The following is an 18,694-nucleotide window of genomic DNA, read 5'->3' as shown; positions in this document are numbered from 1 at the left end:
GCACCCGCCACTAATATTCTGTGGCGGATAACACAAACCAAACACAGGGAAACTTTATAGTATTAACTGTTTAGTGAATTTTAACGAGATGAGCAGTATGTTTCATAAAATCCCTTGTCGAAAATTATGTCTAAAACCGGTTTTTTAGTATTTTTTTCAAATCTTTTTTTTTTTTGCCAAAATCGGAGCCGTTTCATTATGAAGTTTAAAATTTCTGTCTGCTAATCAAATGATTCAATGCTCTGGCAGTGAATTCTAGCGGCGGTTGCGGAATCTACGCGTGATTTGCGTCACAAAATTTAGTTGAAAACACAACTATCGTACACGCATAAGTCAATCTAACGGTGTAGTCACCACAGAACTGAAGTATTTCCTTGCCATAGGAACAGGAATAAAACTATATTTATGGAGACAGGAAAATTTCGTGGATTCCTTCCATGGTATGATAAAATTATGATAATTATACTTTTTTGCTTCTTGTGCTATTGGTTCACAGGGAATTAATAAACGTGTATTCAACCAAATATTTTAAAAACTATTTTAAAATTAATTTTTAGACTAAGAGGAGAAGGCGGGCACTTAACACTGTAATAAATAACACGAAAATATTGTAAACCTGCCTAGCACTGAATTTTTTTCGTGGTCAAAATAATTAAATAAATAAATATATGGGCCTTAAAATTTTCTTGGAAGGTTTTTATATCAAAGGGTAATCACACATAAGACAAAATTAACATAATATGAAATAGAGGTATTCGCATGAACAAGCCGATTTTTTTAGGTTAGAAAGGTATAACCACTGATTTATTTTAAGTGGGCTGTGTTCCAATAATTTTATTCAATATGAGTCTATAAAATTAAGTGAAGAATCACAAAAATTAAATTCAAGTCAACAAATGGCTGCTGGAAATGAAAATTATCGTGACTCCCAGCACCATTATTGCTAGAGACCGGAAAAATTCGCGAATTCATTTCGCGATAGGCCAAAATACAAATAGTTATACCTCAGTGCTGCCTCTCCTATTGGCTCACAATTCACCTGGATGACGCTGGGCCAATGAGAAACACCCAACCAAAGCTTTATCGAATCACAGGCTGCTACGCTGGGACGTCTCACACGACAGCAGCCAATGAGTGGATGACATTTGACCGAGTGTACGTAGAACTATGGAGTTCATCCCGCAGGTCATTGAACCCGCGAATTTTTCCGGTCCCTAATTATTGCTTATTTCGAGAGTTTTTTTTTGTGACTTTCGTGACACGAGCTTCAGTTTAGTTACACTTTTTCGTGACACGTGTCCTGTGTGCACATTGCAATGGGTTGCCTGTGATGGAAAGCACAGCACAAACGTCAGTCTTTGAACTTCAGTCTCTTCGCAGAAATGAATCTGCGCGTTCTTCCTGTGTCTGCCGGTGAGGAGAGAGAGAGAGAGAGAGAGAGAGAGAGAGAGAGAGAGAGAGAGAGAAGTTCTCAGCGCGCGTCAGCTAGCTGTAACTGTTAAGTCGAGGTCATAAAAACCCGTTTCATCTCCTCTTTCACCTGCTTCCCGCCAAAAAATTCTTCATTCGTGTAAGTGGTCTCCTAAAAAGTAGTACCAACGGTCTTAGTATACTTCTATCACTGTTGTTCCGTCAACTGTGTTTGTAAAACCAATGGCGTAGCCAGGATTTGTGTATGGGGGGTGTTAAGAAGCATGACCACCCCCCCCCCCCCCCGTATTAAAGCGGGCGGTCCTCCCCCGGGAAAATTTGGATTTTAAGGTGTAAAATAGTGCTATTTTAGCAGTTTTCGGTACTTAAATTTAAATATTGTAATGGTAAAATTGTTATTAATTTTAATATGAAATTAGTTTGAGTGATGAATAAGAAATTAATTAAAGATTTGGTGCTAAGGTTGGGGGGGGGGGGGGTTGAACCCATAAACCCCCCCCCCCCCCCTGGCTACGCCCCTGTGTAAAACAACTACGGGGTTGTAGGATGAGCTTAAACAAACTTCCTGTGATGATTTGCAGAACATGCAGAATGTCCCCAAAAGTATGTCCCAGTTTCAATGGTATATTATAACAGTTTAATTAGACTAATTACAACCAATCATACATCAAATTAAAGATAAACTAAACTAGTTTTTTCCCCAAACAAATATACAATATGTGGGACTTTGGTGATACGCACACATTCAACCTAAAGTCCAAAATCTTCCCACACTTTGGTTAACTCGTCCGGAGTAATGGAAGCAATAGCCTCTTCAATTCTGTGTCCCCCAACTCTGGCAAATCCGTTATGTAGCGGCGGAAAGTAGACACGATCTTTAATAAAGTTCCAAAAATCGCATGGCGTTATGTCAGTCGAACGTGGAGGCCAGCGGAAAAAGAGCTCTGTCGTCTCGACCATTACCACTAATCCACATGACAGGGACTTCGACGTTCTAACACCCTCGTGCAAAGAGATTCCAAATGGGGGAGGTGCTCCATCCATGTCTAAAAAAATTACTCTGAAAACACACGTTTTGCTCCCCTTTTTAACCCACCTTAAAAGATAATTTAAAAACGAAATACGGAAACAGAACTACTCATCAGCACTCAGCGCATTCTTGAATGCTTTTCGTAAACGGAAACCACTCGGATGTGTTGAGCAGTTTTAGAATCTGCTGAAGCTCCGCACACCGTATGTGAGCCCAGGTGGCCGACGGGGGAGGGGGATAGGGGGGGGGGGGCGCTTAACACGCAATAAAAAAAACCACCCCTGTGCACGTAAAAGTCTTTAGGCAATCATGACCGATAATTAGTTTTCGTTCGGCATTTCTGTGTGTTCACGTTCCGTGTCCGACGATGTACGCCCCGGGCTCAAGTATTGTGTCCGGGGTTGTACCGCCCAAAGACTTGTGATCCCGTAACGAGGTTTTAATGCAGGGCGCGCTCGCAACGTCGCGTCCCGGCGGCGCGCTGGCATGCATGGCCAGTGGCGACTCCTCCGCGGGAAATCCCACACTCCCTCTACCCCCCAACCCTCAAAAAAAAATTTCAAAGAAGAAAATAGATCTGTACTTTTACAAAAAGATTCCTTCGGAAACCAGCTGCCCAAGAGATTGTTCGCAATACCACAAAAGAGAAGATAACTGTAACTTTGTACAACACATGGCTATCTATGGTTTATTTTTGCATATATGAAACACGTTTTTTTGTTTTTCTTTTTTCGAGATAATACTGAGATACAATTTCTTACGAAAATTGGCGTATAATTATATGTTTTAATTTATGTTTCATTCAACAATTAAGTTATTTTTTTAATCATGCAAAAGATAATAGAATATTCAATAATTTTACTTTATTTTGTTATATTACGGTTATTGATGTGTGCAGTTAATGCTGGAAAGCTGTTCAGGGAACCGTTTACAAATAACTTTAACTATTGAAGGTACTGGGACAACACAAAGCATAAATGCCCGGGTAAGAATCCGAAACCAGAACATTAATGTGGACGCTATTTTTTTTAATAGTGATACAGTACAAGTTTACAAATATCTGTATTTTTACATAAACATTTCTGTTCCGCTGAGAAATTTTTTTTACAGTGTACTGTCTGTTTTCCATAGATGTTTTCTTACTTCGGGCCAGGAATAGCCAACTGGTGGCCCGCGACATTGTAAAACACGGCCCGCATAGCAATCTGCTTCAAAAAAGAATTATTATTAGGTATACTGTTGTGTGTTAGCCGACTTTGTTCGTACCTACACAGAGCGAGTCTGAATTCGACCTACAAACTTCGACTCCAGGTTCATTACGACAAAATAAATTCTAACATCTATACGACTTATGATCTAAAATGCTTCCTAAGGCAAGTACATATATACGTCTTGAAGTTGGGAGCTAAGCAGAATTTTTTATTATAAATAATAGAGAAAGTATTTAAAGTGGAAGAATGAGAGTTTGCATTATGTTTAACTGAATGATGTTCTAACAACCATCACGAAACTTATGGTTGTAGAAATATTATTTCATCAAAATAATTGGGAGCTAAACCTTTATTTTCCACATATTTTGTGACCCCTTATTATTTAAATGCAAAAATTTTTTCTACGGCCACTAAATTTGCGGTGGTTGTATAACACCATTCAATTAAACATAATTCAGACCCTCAGCGTTCCATCTTAAATATTTTCTCAGTTATTTAGAATAAAAATTTGGTTCAGCTCCAATTTGAAAGACGAACACCAGACTTAGGAAACACTTTAGACCATAAATCGTATATGTTTTAATTTTATTTAGTCATGATGAAACTGCAGCCAAAGTTATTAGGTCAAATTCCTGTATATGTAGAATAACTTGTCAGTCTAGAGTGTTTAAAAGCCAATTATTCTCAAAGATATAACCAAATTTTTTATCTATAATCATGTAATCTGTATGTAGTTTGATGAAAATCCTTCTTATATTTCTAGATATTATTTTTATTTTGTAAATTATTATTTGAAACTTTTTTTTTTGTTTCTTGGTGACATTACATATTTTGTACTTACATATCTGGTCCTTGGATTATTTTAAAAATTATCTAGTCCTCGAAAAGAGTAAGTTTTCGTTTAAGTATTTATTTCAGGTTTCTACTTGATCATATCTGCAACGATAGCAAATAATATATTATAATCAATTTCTTGAGAATTACTCTTTCATGAATAATAAACATTAAAAGAAGAACACAAGCAACGAATTTTTCGTAAAGATTTACGATTTTTGATCGTAGGGTTGGAGGCTTCTTAAAATTCGCCCCCACCTCTTCCCTTTTTTAAGGCTTCGCTTTTACGAAAACAGTTACCGTGGCATTAGTGATCAATAAACAATAATCATGTCATTATTTTCCGTCAGTGTGTCATTATTTAAAACGCTCCGCGCAACTGTGGGATGCTAACGAACCAGCTACATCCTAGTGGCTGGTAGGTTAAGACACCTGTATTTTGTGTCGGCGCTGTTGCTACACTGTTTTAAAATTTTATACATCTAATTTTGAGAAGAACGTTTGGTACAAATTATCAATGGATTTTCGGGAAAATTTACGGACATAATTTGTAAATTTACGAGTGGCAGAGTTGACTTATTTTGAAACTTAACTTACAAACGAGAAAACAAGAAAAACAGTTCTCGCGCATGCGCTTATCTTAAACTGTATGAGTTACTCTTTAATTGTGACGTTGAACCAACACCCTGCAATGCTTATAGTAGATACTATTAAAATGTATAACTGTAACAAAATTTTATGGACATACTGTATTTCGCGGTGAACATAAAACTATTTTTTTTTCCAGCATGGATAAAAAAAAACACACGAAAGCCGCAGCGGTTAGTTTCGAAGTGGGTTGAAGGGGTAACTAGAACGGTGGGTTGATGAGGGGGGGGGGGGAGAGTGAATCCAACCAATTCGATAGCCTCTTCACGAGTTTCAGGCATGGCCTATCAGAAGAGACCGTGAGACAGGAACGGAGTCACCACGAGGGGGAAGGGGGGAAAACAACTGATTACAGTAAAAGGTCTTAAATTCGGAAATTTCGGGAACATCCGTTCCACGCGACTTCCGTTCCTACCAAATGCCGTATACCGAGAGTTAAGATGTTTACACATTAAAAAAATTGTCTGAAAAAAGGGTGTGTAAAAACATAATAGAGAAGTGAGTGTCTGACTAATAATCGAAAAAGACTAAGGTTAAACTGCAGCAGAATTTGGCAAATTTACGTGCCATAATGAAAATGATTGAAACGGTGTTGCATATCCGAAACGTAAACCCTTATTTTTGTGTCTTGGAATACCGACCCTAAAGTTTTATTTTCGCGTAAGCTAGGTTTCACCAACCTAAGAGCATGTCTACAGTTTTAAATGTGTCGTTTTAATATGTCCATGTTTCTAATGACATTAATATCGACAAAACACAAAGCTAAAAAATAAATTACAATGAAAACACATAAGCTATCAAAAGTTGCTCACCAAACCAAAGGAAGAGAAAAGAGAAGTATAAAATATGTATCACTATAACAGTTAACCATAATGTTATCTAAATGTGGTGACAGGATATTTTGTTTTACTTTACTTTTTTTTTAGTATGGGCCCTCGTGTTTAATTTGTCGGATTGCAAAAATTCATTTCCGAAACGCTGCCTTTCCACACTTGGATGCCACTGGGACCGAGAAATGTGAATTCGGGAGGTTTGTTCCATTCCTCTAACGGCCCCGTATCTCTTTGGAAAAGACCAATTAATCGAGTAAAAAAGCCGGGAAGGAAAAAAGACGAAAAAAGAAAGCGGGAATGAGCGAACATTGGAAAAACAGAAACTACAATTAATTAACGCTGGATTCTTTTTAAGGAGGCAGCAGAAAAAATAGAATGAAGCAGGAGAGGAAAGTTTATGTGTACGTGTGTATGTGTGTGTATGTGTGCAAGTGTGTATGTATGTGCATGTGTGTATGTATGTGTATGTATGTGTATGTATGTATGTATGTATGTATGTGTATGTATGTTCGTATATGTGTGTGCGTGCTTTACGTGTAATGCTAGAAGTAAACCCAGGTTTACTTAGCATTACCTAAGGGTGTTGAGTAAAGTCCAAATAATCACTCTAATTCGAATTCTACGTTTACCCGTGTACACCTAGGTCTACCCAAACCTGACTGGGTAGTGTTAGAAAAACCAAATATTTGATAACATAAGTTCATTGATACCTTAACTGACAAACCTAATCGACCTAACCTAATTTAACCTAATCTAACCTAACAGTACATAACGTGCTCAAAAATGATGCTACACCTAACATTATCCAGCCAGCGTTGTGTAGACCTAGGTTATACGGGTAAACGTCGAATTCAAATTTATTTTAGTGATTATTCGGACTTTACCTTTACCCTTGGGCAATACTAAGTTAACCCGGGTAAATTTAGGTATACTTCTTCTAGCATTATCCTTAGCCTACATATATATAGCTTCAACTAGCTGCGAAGAGTCATCCTGATTTCACTTAAAATGGTTTTATATCTACTCTGAAAATATTAGTACCGTAATACAAATATTTCCGAAATATTTGTACAACAAACGACGGAGTTATGAGAATAACCGGTTCTTCCTGTTCATACCGATTATGAACTGGTTACCTGAAAGAGTGCCATATATATCCTGTTACGTGTTACACAAACTTCAACTTCTCTTCTCACTAGACTAAATCATTACCTGTGGTCGAAAAGGAATCTGACTACATACGATTTTTTTTTTCAAGTCTAAGATCAGACGTGCAAAATTACAATGCACGCACCTTGTATTGTTAAATAGTATCTCGCGCGCTTAGATTCATCACACAGTTCAAAATATTTTCGTACAACTAAAAATAATTCAGGTCCAAAAAAATTTTATCTAGAACTTTGTATTCATTTACGAACACATAACCATGTGCAACAGCGGAGTTAACAGTAAAGCTGGAATCACAATGCCCCGACGGGTCCGACACGACAGGCCCGACAAACTGTCGTGCAGCATCTCAGCACGACAGATTGAAAAGCGTAGGGTCACAATACCACGACAAAAATAACCCAACGATTTTCAATTTGGCCTTCGGCAAATCGTGCCAAGCTAAATACTTCAATTAAAATGCATTATAGAAAGCGCTAAAAACAAAGTAGGCTCTTTTATTTATTATTGACAGTTGAAGTGCAAAAAAAAAACATTTAGTCGTCTGCGATACGAAGTAAGGTTAATTTAATTTGTAAAACAAAGAGTAGTTTATTATAGTTACAAGGAAACAAGATAAAGATATGTCAGTGAGGGACAGAAAAATACTCCTGATGTTAGCTGTGCGAATAATTAAAAAGAAACGAAAATTAAAAGATGGATTCTAAAATAACGTCTTTAACCATAAACACGATGATATCTGTTTATGTTTATACAAACAGACTAAGGCAAGCTACAAATTTTTCAATTCCTCACACGTAAAACGAAATTTCACTTTTCAGCAAAAAGATTTACCAAGTAGGTAAATATTTTTGAAATTTAGTTCTGTGCTGTTTCCTTTCCGTTGCCGTTTTCTTTTCTGTCGGGCCCCGACACGACGAAATTAGAAATAGAATCTATTCCTTGCGGGCCGTCGGGGTGCGTATTTTGTCGGGCTGACGTCACGGCGAACTTGTATTTCATTGGCTATTGAACTTGTCGGGCCTGTCGTGTCGGGGCCGTCGGGGCATTGTGATTCCAGCATAAGAAACGAGTTATTTTTATGAAATGGGGCTTTCCAGTTCCTGTAATAGAATTTTTAAATGGCGTTAAAAATACTTTTTTGTAATTTAAAGATGATCTGATAAAAAAAAACTATCGGGGCTGTTTCAGGGAACACGGCCGTTGCCTTAGAGTGACCCTTTCAACAGCCGAGTACACACAGAATGAAGCACAACACGACGCACTATGACGCATAAATATAAAGAGTTCCTTACTCCAAAGATTCTGTCCGCAGAATAAATATCACAGTGTATTTCACTGGACACTTGATGAAGTCAACGACCATACCATCTGCAGTCACCTGTAAAATTATCCCTTCTTTCATTCTTGCGCTGAAGTACTGAAGCCTTTAAATAAAAACGAGAGTAAAACATTTAAAAAAAAATAGCTTATGAACTGTCGTGTCAATAATCTGGATAAATAATATAAAATAGAAGCTACAGACAAAATTACTACTCCAAGATGGCAGGAACCAATTCACCTTACGTGTCCATAGGACTTAAAGCCAAGTGTGTGAAATGGTTTAACGTAACAGCCTAAACAGAGAGCTGAGGCTATTTACAGATTTAAGTTAAGGTGCGCATGACTTACCATTAACAATTTGGCCTAAGGGTATTTGGACTCAATTCATTTGGTCTAAATTATGTCTTGCCTAAAGCAACCTGGCCTCAAATGATGCGGTCTTAAAGTTACTTAGCATAAAAATCATTTGGGCTAAAACAATCTGGCAATGTCAACTGGCCTAAAATTATTTCACCTAACATTACTTGTATTTATTATATATTAGGCATACATTTATTTTTCGAATTCATTTGTCATAAAGTTATTATTGTCCTCGCGTTATTACAACGAACACTGACCTAAAATCATATGGCATAAAGTTATAATGCTCAAATAAATTTGTCATAAAGCTATTTGGCCTCAAGTTATTATAACGAAGTCTGGCCTAAAGTCATTTGCAGGGACTGGAAAAAAAATCGCGGATTCATTTCGTGACAGGCTAGAATTGAGAAATTTTCACCTTTCTACTGCTTCTGCGATTGGGTCTCTGTTTATCTCAAACGATTGGGCCGAATGAAAACACGCCGAGTAAAAAAAAAAACCAGTCTCGAATCGCAAGCGTCCGTTAGACAAGGTCTCGTAAGTCAGTAGCAAATGAGCCGATGAAGTTTGTCCCAATTTTTTGAAGTGAAAACTTCTTTAGCCGCGTTGAGCGATTTTTGGTAGGGGCAAAACCTATGGGTTCGCGTCACCGACATGCTAGTGACGTGTTGCGCCAGACTGGCGAATCGCATCGGCCTGTGTACATATACGCATATATACACTAATACATTGCATGTATATACTCGACTGTATCATGTGTGTTGGACTCTTTTTGGACGGGTAAAATATTGTGAGTTCGCATCATCGACATGGCTGTAGTAGCAGTAAGTGAAGTTAATTTGACCACGTGAATACATGACCTAGGCCTGACATCACTGGGGTAAGTCATAGCTAGGTAATGAACATTTTTACATAATTTTTACATACCACTGACATATGTTGTGACTAAAAAAATGATGTGAAGGATAAATGATATCATGCTGACATCGTACTGATATGATACCAAAATCATTTTCTCTCGTACATTTGACGTAGAAATGATGTAATATTACACATTTAAAAACAAAGTTTTAAGTTTTCACTTCTGTTGACAGTCCCCATGACTAGAGACTGGAAAAATTCGCGTTTTGGATAACCTCTAGGATAGACTCCACAACCTCCTACATACTCAGGCAAATGCCACCTGCTCATTGGCTATTGACTCATGACACCTGTCAACTGGGACGCTTGCGATTCGAAACATTTTTGGTTGAAGGTTTTCCATTGGCTCAAAGTCCTTCAGATAAACTGTAAGCCAATCACAGAAGCAATATAAAGGTACAGTTAATTGGATTTTGGCATATCGTGAAATAAATCCGCGAATTTTTCCGGTCTCTACCCATGACTAGGGAATGGAAAAATTCGCGGGTTCAATGACCTGCAGGATAAACTCCATAGCTCTACGTACACACTCTGTAAATGTCACCCACCCATTGGCTGCTGTCTTGTGAGACTTCCCAACGTAGCAGCTTGTTATTTGATAAAGCTTTGGATGGGTGTTTTCTCATCGGCCCAGAGTCATCTTAGTGAGTTGTGAGCCAATAACAGAGGCAGCACTGAGGCATAACTATTTGTATTTTAGCCTATCGCGAAATGAATTCGCGAATTTTTCCGGTCTCTACCCATGACTGGCTTTTTTTTTTTTTTTTTTACGGAACTGTGGAGCCTATCCTGTAAGTGACAACGAATACGCAGAGTTTTTTTTTTCCCAGACCCTGGTCGTTCGGCCTGAAGTTCATCCCTGATCGGACTGGCTCGTAGCTTTGAATATATATACTGTATAGAAGTCGCCAGCCCAGGTTAAAATTTCTAATACGGTTTTGAGGTAGTTGGTTAATTCACCGCCGCAATCGCCACCATCTCTAGGGCATCGACTTGTGGTGGTCCCTGGCGGACAAGTGTCGAACTCTTCAAACACCCCTTCACCCCTCCCGACGAACGACATTGAGCTGCAGTGAATGATGGATGAGGGGTGCGGGGAATGACAGCAGGCGACAGTGCTGCGCTCTAACGTGTAAATAACAACTAAGACGATACAGGGCGTTACGGCAGCGCACTGCAGCGGTGAAGTTCCCAAGCTGCTCATTATACGCTTCTGAAAAACGTATAGTAAATCCTATCCACTCGCGACTTCTATACAGTATATATATTCAAAGCTCGTAGCAAGGTTGCCCCCGGCAGGAGGGGGGGGGGGGGGGTGGTAGACTCACTGGAGCTTGCCCTCGGCGGGTCCGGCCTTCAGCACGTCAGAGATGGCGATGGACGGGTCGCCGTTGGTGAAGTGCGGGTTGTCGCGGCCGCCGCTGACCGCGATGCCGAAGCCGTAGCCGGGGACGCGGGTCAAGGTCACGTGGTGGTACTCCCACACCACCCGCTCCCCGCCCTGGAACAACAAAAACAACAACAACAACTTAGCATCGCTCACAATGGCGTATGTCCGATAGCTAGGGACGCCTGTATTTCGCGAATGCATTTCGTGTCAAGGTATGTCACAAAACACTGTAGCTTTTTCTTAGAGCGATGGCGAATCGTGTGCGTGCAGCAGTACGGTATCCACGTTCCCATTGGCCCCGTCAAGTGCGGGAAAACTCCTCTCGCCGACCACAGCCAATAACTACAAGAAAAAAAACTACGGTGTTTTGCGATGTACCTAGACACGAAATGTATTCGCGAAATACAGGTGTCTCTACCAATAGCTTACATCAAGCAGGGTCCCCCGCATGACCGGTGCTACCGTTGCTATGGCAACGGGGCCCATGGGTCTAGGGGGCCTGCGAAGGAAAGAAAGAAAAAAAAACTTAAAACAAAAAAAGTAGACAATTTTAAATAAATCATAGAAAACAATTAAACAGTAAGGCCTAAATTTAGTTACCGATGAAATATTACACCAGAGTAATATTATTCGGAATATGCTATGCGTACAGAACGTGTCTGAATCTATGTACAACTGTGAGTAACAAAACCACCACCAATTGACGTGACACCATGTTGACAGTGCAGAACACTTACACTCATTTATTTGCCATTATTCAAAATCAATTTACGTTGACAATCGAAACACTGACTTAAAACTAGTTAATGTGTTTTAAAAATAATTGTGAAAAGATAAAAAAAAATAACTAAAACAATATACATAAAGAAAAAAACATATTTTTATCTGTGTTAAAAAGGGGGGGGGGGGGGGCCATCATGACTTCTAGCAACGGGGCCCACAGAATGATGTGGGGGGGGGGGGGGGTGTGTCTGACATCAAGTAACAACAACAACAACAACAACAACAAAAACATCAAAAACGACGTCAATCTCGTTGCCGTCCACGGCCATCGTCCTAAGTAGCTCGGCTTCCCGGGTTTGTAGCCGCGTATCCTTGGGCGAATAATTCAACCGACGCTTCGGTCGACGTTTGCAGTCGCCATCATCAGTGGAGCAGAGTTACCTTCGGTCACAGTCCGCGTCACACGGTCTTGCCTTTTCAGACTGAAAACTGTCTCCATTTACACATTATACCAACCAGTATACCTACTTCACTGCACAGAAAAAAAAAAAAATTTTCTGCGCTTGTACGACACATGGCTATGCTTATTTTTGCATATATGAAATACGTTTATTTTTCTCTCTCGAGATACTTAGAGCATAAATTATATTTTTTAATTAATTTTCCATTCAAGTATAATTTTTTTTCAATTATGGAAAAGATAATCAAATATATACAGTGATTGGATTTTATTTAGTTTCATTATGCTTATTATATGCGGTGTTAAATATCTATTGGAGGTACTTGGATTAAAAAAAAGCATAAATGCCCGGGTAGGTATCCGAAATTCGTATAACTGCAAACTTTATTTTGAATTATACAGTTGTTTTCGTCTAAATACACAAATATCATATTTCTGTTCCATTTACAAAAATAAGTATTTTAAGTGTACGGAGAGGACTATCAAGGATGAATAAGATCACGAAGACTATGTAAAAAATGGTGGTGTATATGGCTTAACTTTTTAATATAAAATTTAAGTAAGTGTTGAGTAATGACAAAAAAATAGCAATTATATAACGGCAACGCAACATCGCGTACGTAATTGGTATTCTTGCCAGCAACATAACTCTCTGGGGGGAAAAAAAATTTCTATCGCCATACATACCCGTTGTATTAAAAAGATTTTTTTTTTCTCTTCCCTCTGTGAAAGACTAAACCAATACGATTTATGGGACCACGCTGTTTGTTCATGAAGCAGCACATCGATATCATTTTCTGTTTCCGCTGGAATGATAAATGCTGCGCGTTGCCATTTTTTCGCGTTGTGATGTAGAGAAGAATTACGAGGGGGGGAGGGGGGGGGGGTCACAGGCAACGGAACACAGCAATTAAGCCGGGGTGACAAATGACATACGTTTTCGGGCCCGGGTGAACAAAGATCGGCAACCCTGTGCTGCAGTTCCTCGTGATACGTGCGTTTTTTTTTTTATTTTATCGGTAGGATTCGCACATGAATATTAGGAAATGAAAGGTGACTATTTGAAGATACGAAAGGATTCGGCAGAGGAAGAGGGGGTTCGGTTGCAAGAGCTGAAAGTTTCTCCATTCTGATCCAAGTTCACACGAACATCTTTACTGAAATTCTTCACAGTCGGTCAGGGTTACAAAAATGCAACGCTCAAGAGTGGGGCGCTCGATAGCGGAGGTACTCGTTAGCGTAGCGACGCTAGAGTGCTGCATTTTTTTTCATTACACTGCTGACAAAACGCTGCACAGTTCATAGACACGTGATGGTATTTAAAATATTTTTTTTAATTACACAGTTAACGTGAATTACTGAATATTATTTTATCCTTCGAGAGCATTGTTTGAGTGTGATGTTTCACTTGTTAACACGCTTGGAAACCACGCATCCAATTATGTTTCTAAACTTCGCAACAGGTTTTGAATCCACTATCAAAGACAAAGCATAAGTAAAAAGGGACAAATTTGGGGATGCATTTTACAAGACACCCTCAACGATATCTATATACATAAAATAGGATGTTGGTATGACGTCCATAAACTCCGACACCGTTGGACCGAATGCCAGCGCATCAACTTCTAAACCGTTCAACCGATCGCCATGAAAATTGGTAGGCCTACATTGTGATTTGTACTGTCCTTAATCCTAAATTACAACAAATAGCGATTCTGACTGTGATTAGTAATTGGTGAGTGAGTTTAAAATGGAATACCATTTCAAACACTTTATAGATTCTAGATTACATACAAACCATCCATCTGGCAGAATAACGTCTGCCGGGTTCTGCTAGTGTGTGTGTGTGTATGTGTATGTATATATATGTGTGTGTGAGTGTGTGTGGGTATATATATATATATATATATATATAATCACGGGTGGCATAGTTAAGACAGCTTTCAAGTTAGCAGCCAATGAATAACTTACATTTTCCCGCGTGCGTAGATAACTGGGAAATCTTTTTATTAGAGACCGGAACAATTCGCGGATTCATTTCATGATATGCTAAAAATTCATATAATTATAACTTTGAGCTGCTTCTGCTGTTTAAGCTATGATTAGGAACGAAAAAAAATTTCGCGGTTTCAATGACGTCCAGGGCAGAACTCCACGATCCTCTGCATACTTGGGCAAACGTCGTCTGTTCATTGGCTTCTTTCTGACTTGTGAAGTTTATCCACTGGATAACTTGTAATTCGATACTTCTTTGGCTGATGGTCTGTGAACCAATGACAGAAGCAGTACAAAGGTATAATTATTTGAATTTTAGCATATCACGAAATGAATCCACACGAATTTTCCCGGTATCTAGCAATAGTTAGTAGAAGAAAAATTCTCTTTTTCATTCCCCTCTAGGATAGACTCCACGATCCTGCCCATTGGCTACTGACTTGAGACCACGCGTTGTCTAGGTTGCTTGTGATTCGATAATTCTTTCTACGAGGGTTTTCCATTGACTCAAAGCCCTTGTAATAAACTGTGCTCCGTCACAGAAACCTCCGAAAGACAAAATTGTTTAGCCTATTGGGAAATTGAATTCGCTATATTTTTTTTCCACATTGTCTTTAAATTATAGTGTATCACGGGAAATAATTTAATTGAAACATTTTCAAGAAATTCGATTGTCTCTAGTTCTGGCTTCAAAACTGTCATATTTAGGGTGGTTTTAAGTACTCTCATTACAAAGAAGTGCGGACAAATTTCAACTTGTTGCACGAGAGAAAAACGCACTATCATTGTAAGAGGATATATTTTTTTTTAATGTGTAACATCTTAGCTCTCGGTATACGGCATTACGTACGAGTAATTTCGTGAATGGAACGAAAGTCGCATGGAACGTGAATGTTAAACCATCTGTGGCGGACTACACGAGCCAAAGTTCACAAAGCCAAAAGGAAACTTGAAAATATTAAATGTTTAATGAACTTTAACAGAGATGGGCAGTGATTTAATAAAGTTCATTGTAAAATAATCAGATCCAAAAAAATTTTTGGTCTGCAAATAGAATGATTCGATAGTTGACGTAGCTGCTCCGGCAACGAATTCTAGCGGCCGGTGCGGAAACTACGTGTGATTCCCATCCATTTTCGTGTGCTTTCTTGTATTTATCACGCTCGGCATTATTTTAAAGAATTCTGCGTTAAAATCCGTGTCCTAGCATGAGAACATACCGATGTTAGATGTTACACATCTCTGGCAAGCGCTGAAATAAAGTAGCTTGTCTTTTGGATTATAACCTCGTCCTTGGCGAATAATACACCGACGTTTCGGTTACCATTAGGTAACTGCTCCCTGACGACTGGAATTTCGACCGAAACGTCGGTGGATTATTCGCCCAAGGACGCGGCTACAACCCGGAAGCCAAGCTACTTCAGACAATGGCCGTGAAAGCCTGCGAACATTATGAGCACTGAAACACTCGGCTCACAATTTTTACCTTGCTAGCGTTCGTGTAGAACTTCATCTCGTGGGGGGGCCGGGTGTGGCGATGGAACGGACAGGTCGCACACTGGATCGACAGTCGCGACACGCGCGCGCGCTCGCGTCCGCTGCCACCAGAGGTGACTCACCGGAGCTTCCTCACAACACAGCGTGCGACCGTCCGGCCAGACGTTGCTGCGCCGTCTCCCCCTACCGCCGCACGTGTTCCGTCAGAGCGACATAACCGCGCTCTGACGTGATTCGCCGACTCCTTAATTAGAACGCAGCTGTCAAGATGCGACACACTCGGCGCGACACAAAGAAAGAGGGGGGGGGGGGGGGGAGGCGGGAGGTTAGCTCGCAAACAAGTCATCACCACGTGCCGACAACTGACACTCCGACAGGATGTTCACTACGGACGGTATTCCAAGACCTTCGGGTACGGAAACAAACCTAACACGCAGGCCGTATTCCAGAACGTGTCATCCAAACCTAACCCCTGTTAGGGTAACGAAAAAGCAACCGTTTTTTAGTAAACTGCGCCCTGCACGAGGCTAGAAACTGATTTCAATGCATTCTATCTGACATTCGGCAACCATCGATACGTTTTGCTACGCCGAATATCCTACAGATAGCAGCACTATCCTGCGAATTAAACTGTGTAATTTTAATTATCTCAAGTACTTTTTTTTTCAAAGTTGCGATTATTTCTTGTTATGACGATTTAAGTGTACAAATTGTATTACAGAATAGTTTTGCTAACATGAAGTTTCATTTGGCACACCAACAAGCTTGGTACGTTTCCGATGATCATAAAAATGACTACATACGCATTAATGGCGCCAGATGCGATTCAGCCATCTGGACGAAATCAACGAAAAAGTGAGCTCTGCGCATGCGCAGAATTTGGGCAAACGATCGGCAACGGATAAGAGACCAATATCCGTTCCGTAAAAGTAAGGGACTAGCCGTGTCCTAGGGGAAGCCTAAGATGTACATCAAGTTCTGTCCCTGTCTGAACACGCCCGAATATTCACCTTCGGCCAACCTCGGGTTTATTTATACATATTTATATTTCTCTGTTTATTTTAATGTAGCTATACTAACCTAACTAACCGTTCATAGTGTTTTAAAGTGTTTTAATGTAGCTAACCTAACCGACCACATATTTGAATTCATTTTTCCTGCGCAAGAATAAAACAAATCCCGAGGTTGGCCGAAGGTGAATGAATATTCGGGCATGTTCGGGAAGCGACAGAACTTGATGGACATCTTAGGCTTCTCGTGTCCTAGCGTGCTCTAGGAATAAGGTTATGGTAACTACAGTTGTAGGACATTCAATACTTTAAACCCTTAATTTTTGTGTGTTGGAATACAGGCCTTACTCTCCACCACCCTGGGGCCCTCGTGGATATTCTTGCCTCCAGAGCATTTATAAATACTATTTAAGGGGGAGGGGGAGATAATTATGTCCGCAAAAAGAGTCCTCACTGACGTCGACAGGTACACTGAAAGAAGTTCTTCTAATTTATTATGTAAGTGTGTATGGGTTGATTTCGAATCGTGAAAATATTTCCCCATTAACCGATGGTATTTCTTCTTTATGTGTTTCGGAAAAACGTTAGTTCAACACGAAATCAGCACATATTTGTATGGCAATTTTTTTTCATTAACCGTATTAACCGATCTGCGTTCAAATTTAAGTTTTTTAGCAGTTTCATAATTAGCTGTCGTATTAGCATTCCAGTAACTATGCCCGTGCCTATTTGAGTCAACTTGTTTATTTGTCACTGAAATATATTTACATTCAATGGGGTTTTTACCTAGTTCCGTGTATTATTTTATACTTCCTACGGTAAACACTGTTGAACTTGTATACTATTTTCACATGCTTCACTTTCACAGATTTAACCAATTGTATATTACATATATTTTGCTTGCTACCAGAGTAAGATATTTAAAGTTTTCAAAGAGTAACGATGGGCTGTGTTCCAGAGCTCTAGGGGTTAGAATCTCCCAACATCACTTCTCTGTGTGGTTGTGTGTTAACGTTAGAGGCAGGGATATTTCGCGAAAAAAGAAAAGTTCATTCGATTGTAAACGGGATGTTCACACAAACGATTTCTTCCTTTTAATTGGCGGCAGTCTACAAGAGACAGGTCATTCGGGTGGAGTTTGCTTCCACACTGGGTGGCTGTGATTGGTGTGGCGACAGCAGACACGAACCAGTACGAAACTCAACCAATCACGAAACAAGGACGATGCTACTGTGTTTTAACACGCAGCTAATCTCGAAAATTCGCGAGAGAAAAAAAAACAATTGCATACTCCAAATTACACTAGGGACCAGAAAAATTCGGGGATTCGTTTCGTGAAACGCTAAAATTTATATACATACACACACACCTTACTGCTGTTTGTGCTATTGGTTCACTGTATAATGGAAGACTCTTGGGGTCTTTAGAAACCCCTACATCAAAGTAGTACCGAATCACAAGTTACCCAGTTGAAACGAGTCACAAGTCAGAAGCCAATGAACAGTCGACGTCTGCCCAAGTACGCAGAGGATCGTGAAGACTATCCTGGAGGTCACTGAACCCGAGAATTTATTCCAATTCCTAACAATAACTAGGATCATGGGTAGGGACCGGAAAAATTCGCGGGTTCAATGACCTGTAGGATGAACTCCATAGTTCTACGTACACTCGGTCAAATGCCACCCACTCATTGGCTGCTGTCTTGTGAGACGTTCCAGCGTAGCAGCCTGTGATTCGATAGAGCTTTGGTTGGGTGTTTCTCATTGGCCCAGAGTCATCCAGGTGAGTTGTTAACCAATAGCTAGGGATAGGAAAAATTCGCGGGTTCAATGACCTGCAGGATGAACTCCATAGTTCTACG

General features: G+C 39.8%; 1 protein-coding gene across 1 annotated transcript in view; it reads right to left on the bottom strand.

Annotated features, from left to right (window-relative positions):
• Positions 1-18,694, bottom strand: part of LOC134536334 (tight junction protein ZO-1) — a 213,885-nt gene that overhangs the window by 92,853 nt on the left and 102,338 nt on the right. Inside the window, 1 exon segment of the mRNA XM_063376086.1 lies at positions 11,087-11,259. Within this exon segment, the coding sequence (XP_063232156.1) occupies positions 11,087-11,259 (173 nt within the window).

Source organism: Bacillus rossius, chromosome 10 (assembly GCF_032445375.1).
Source record: "Bacillus rossius redtenbacheri isolate Brsri chromosome 10, Brsri_v3, whole genome shotgun sequence".
Classification (NCBI taxonomy): Eukaryota; Metazoa; Arthropoda; class Insecta; order Phasmatodea; family Bacillidae; genus Bacillus; species Bacillus rossius.
Note: the sequence above shows the minus strand (reverse complement) of the source record. Positions and strands in the feature narration are given on the sequence as shown.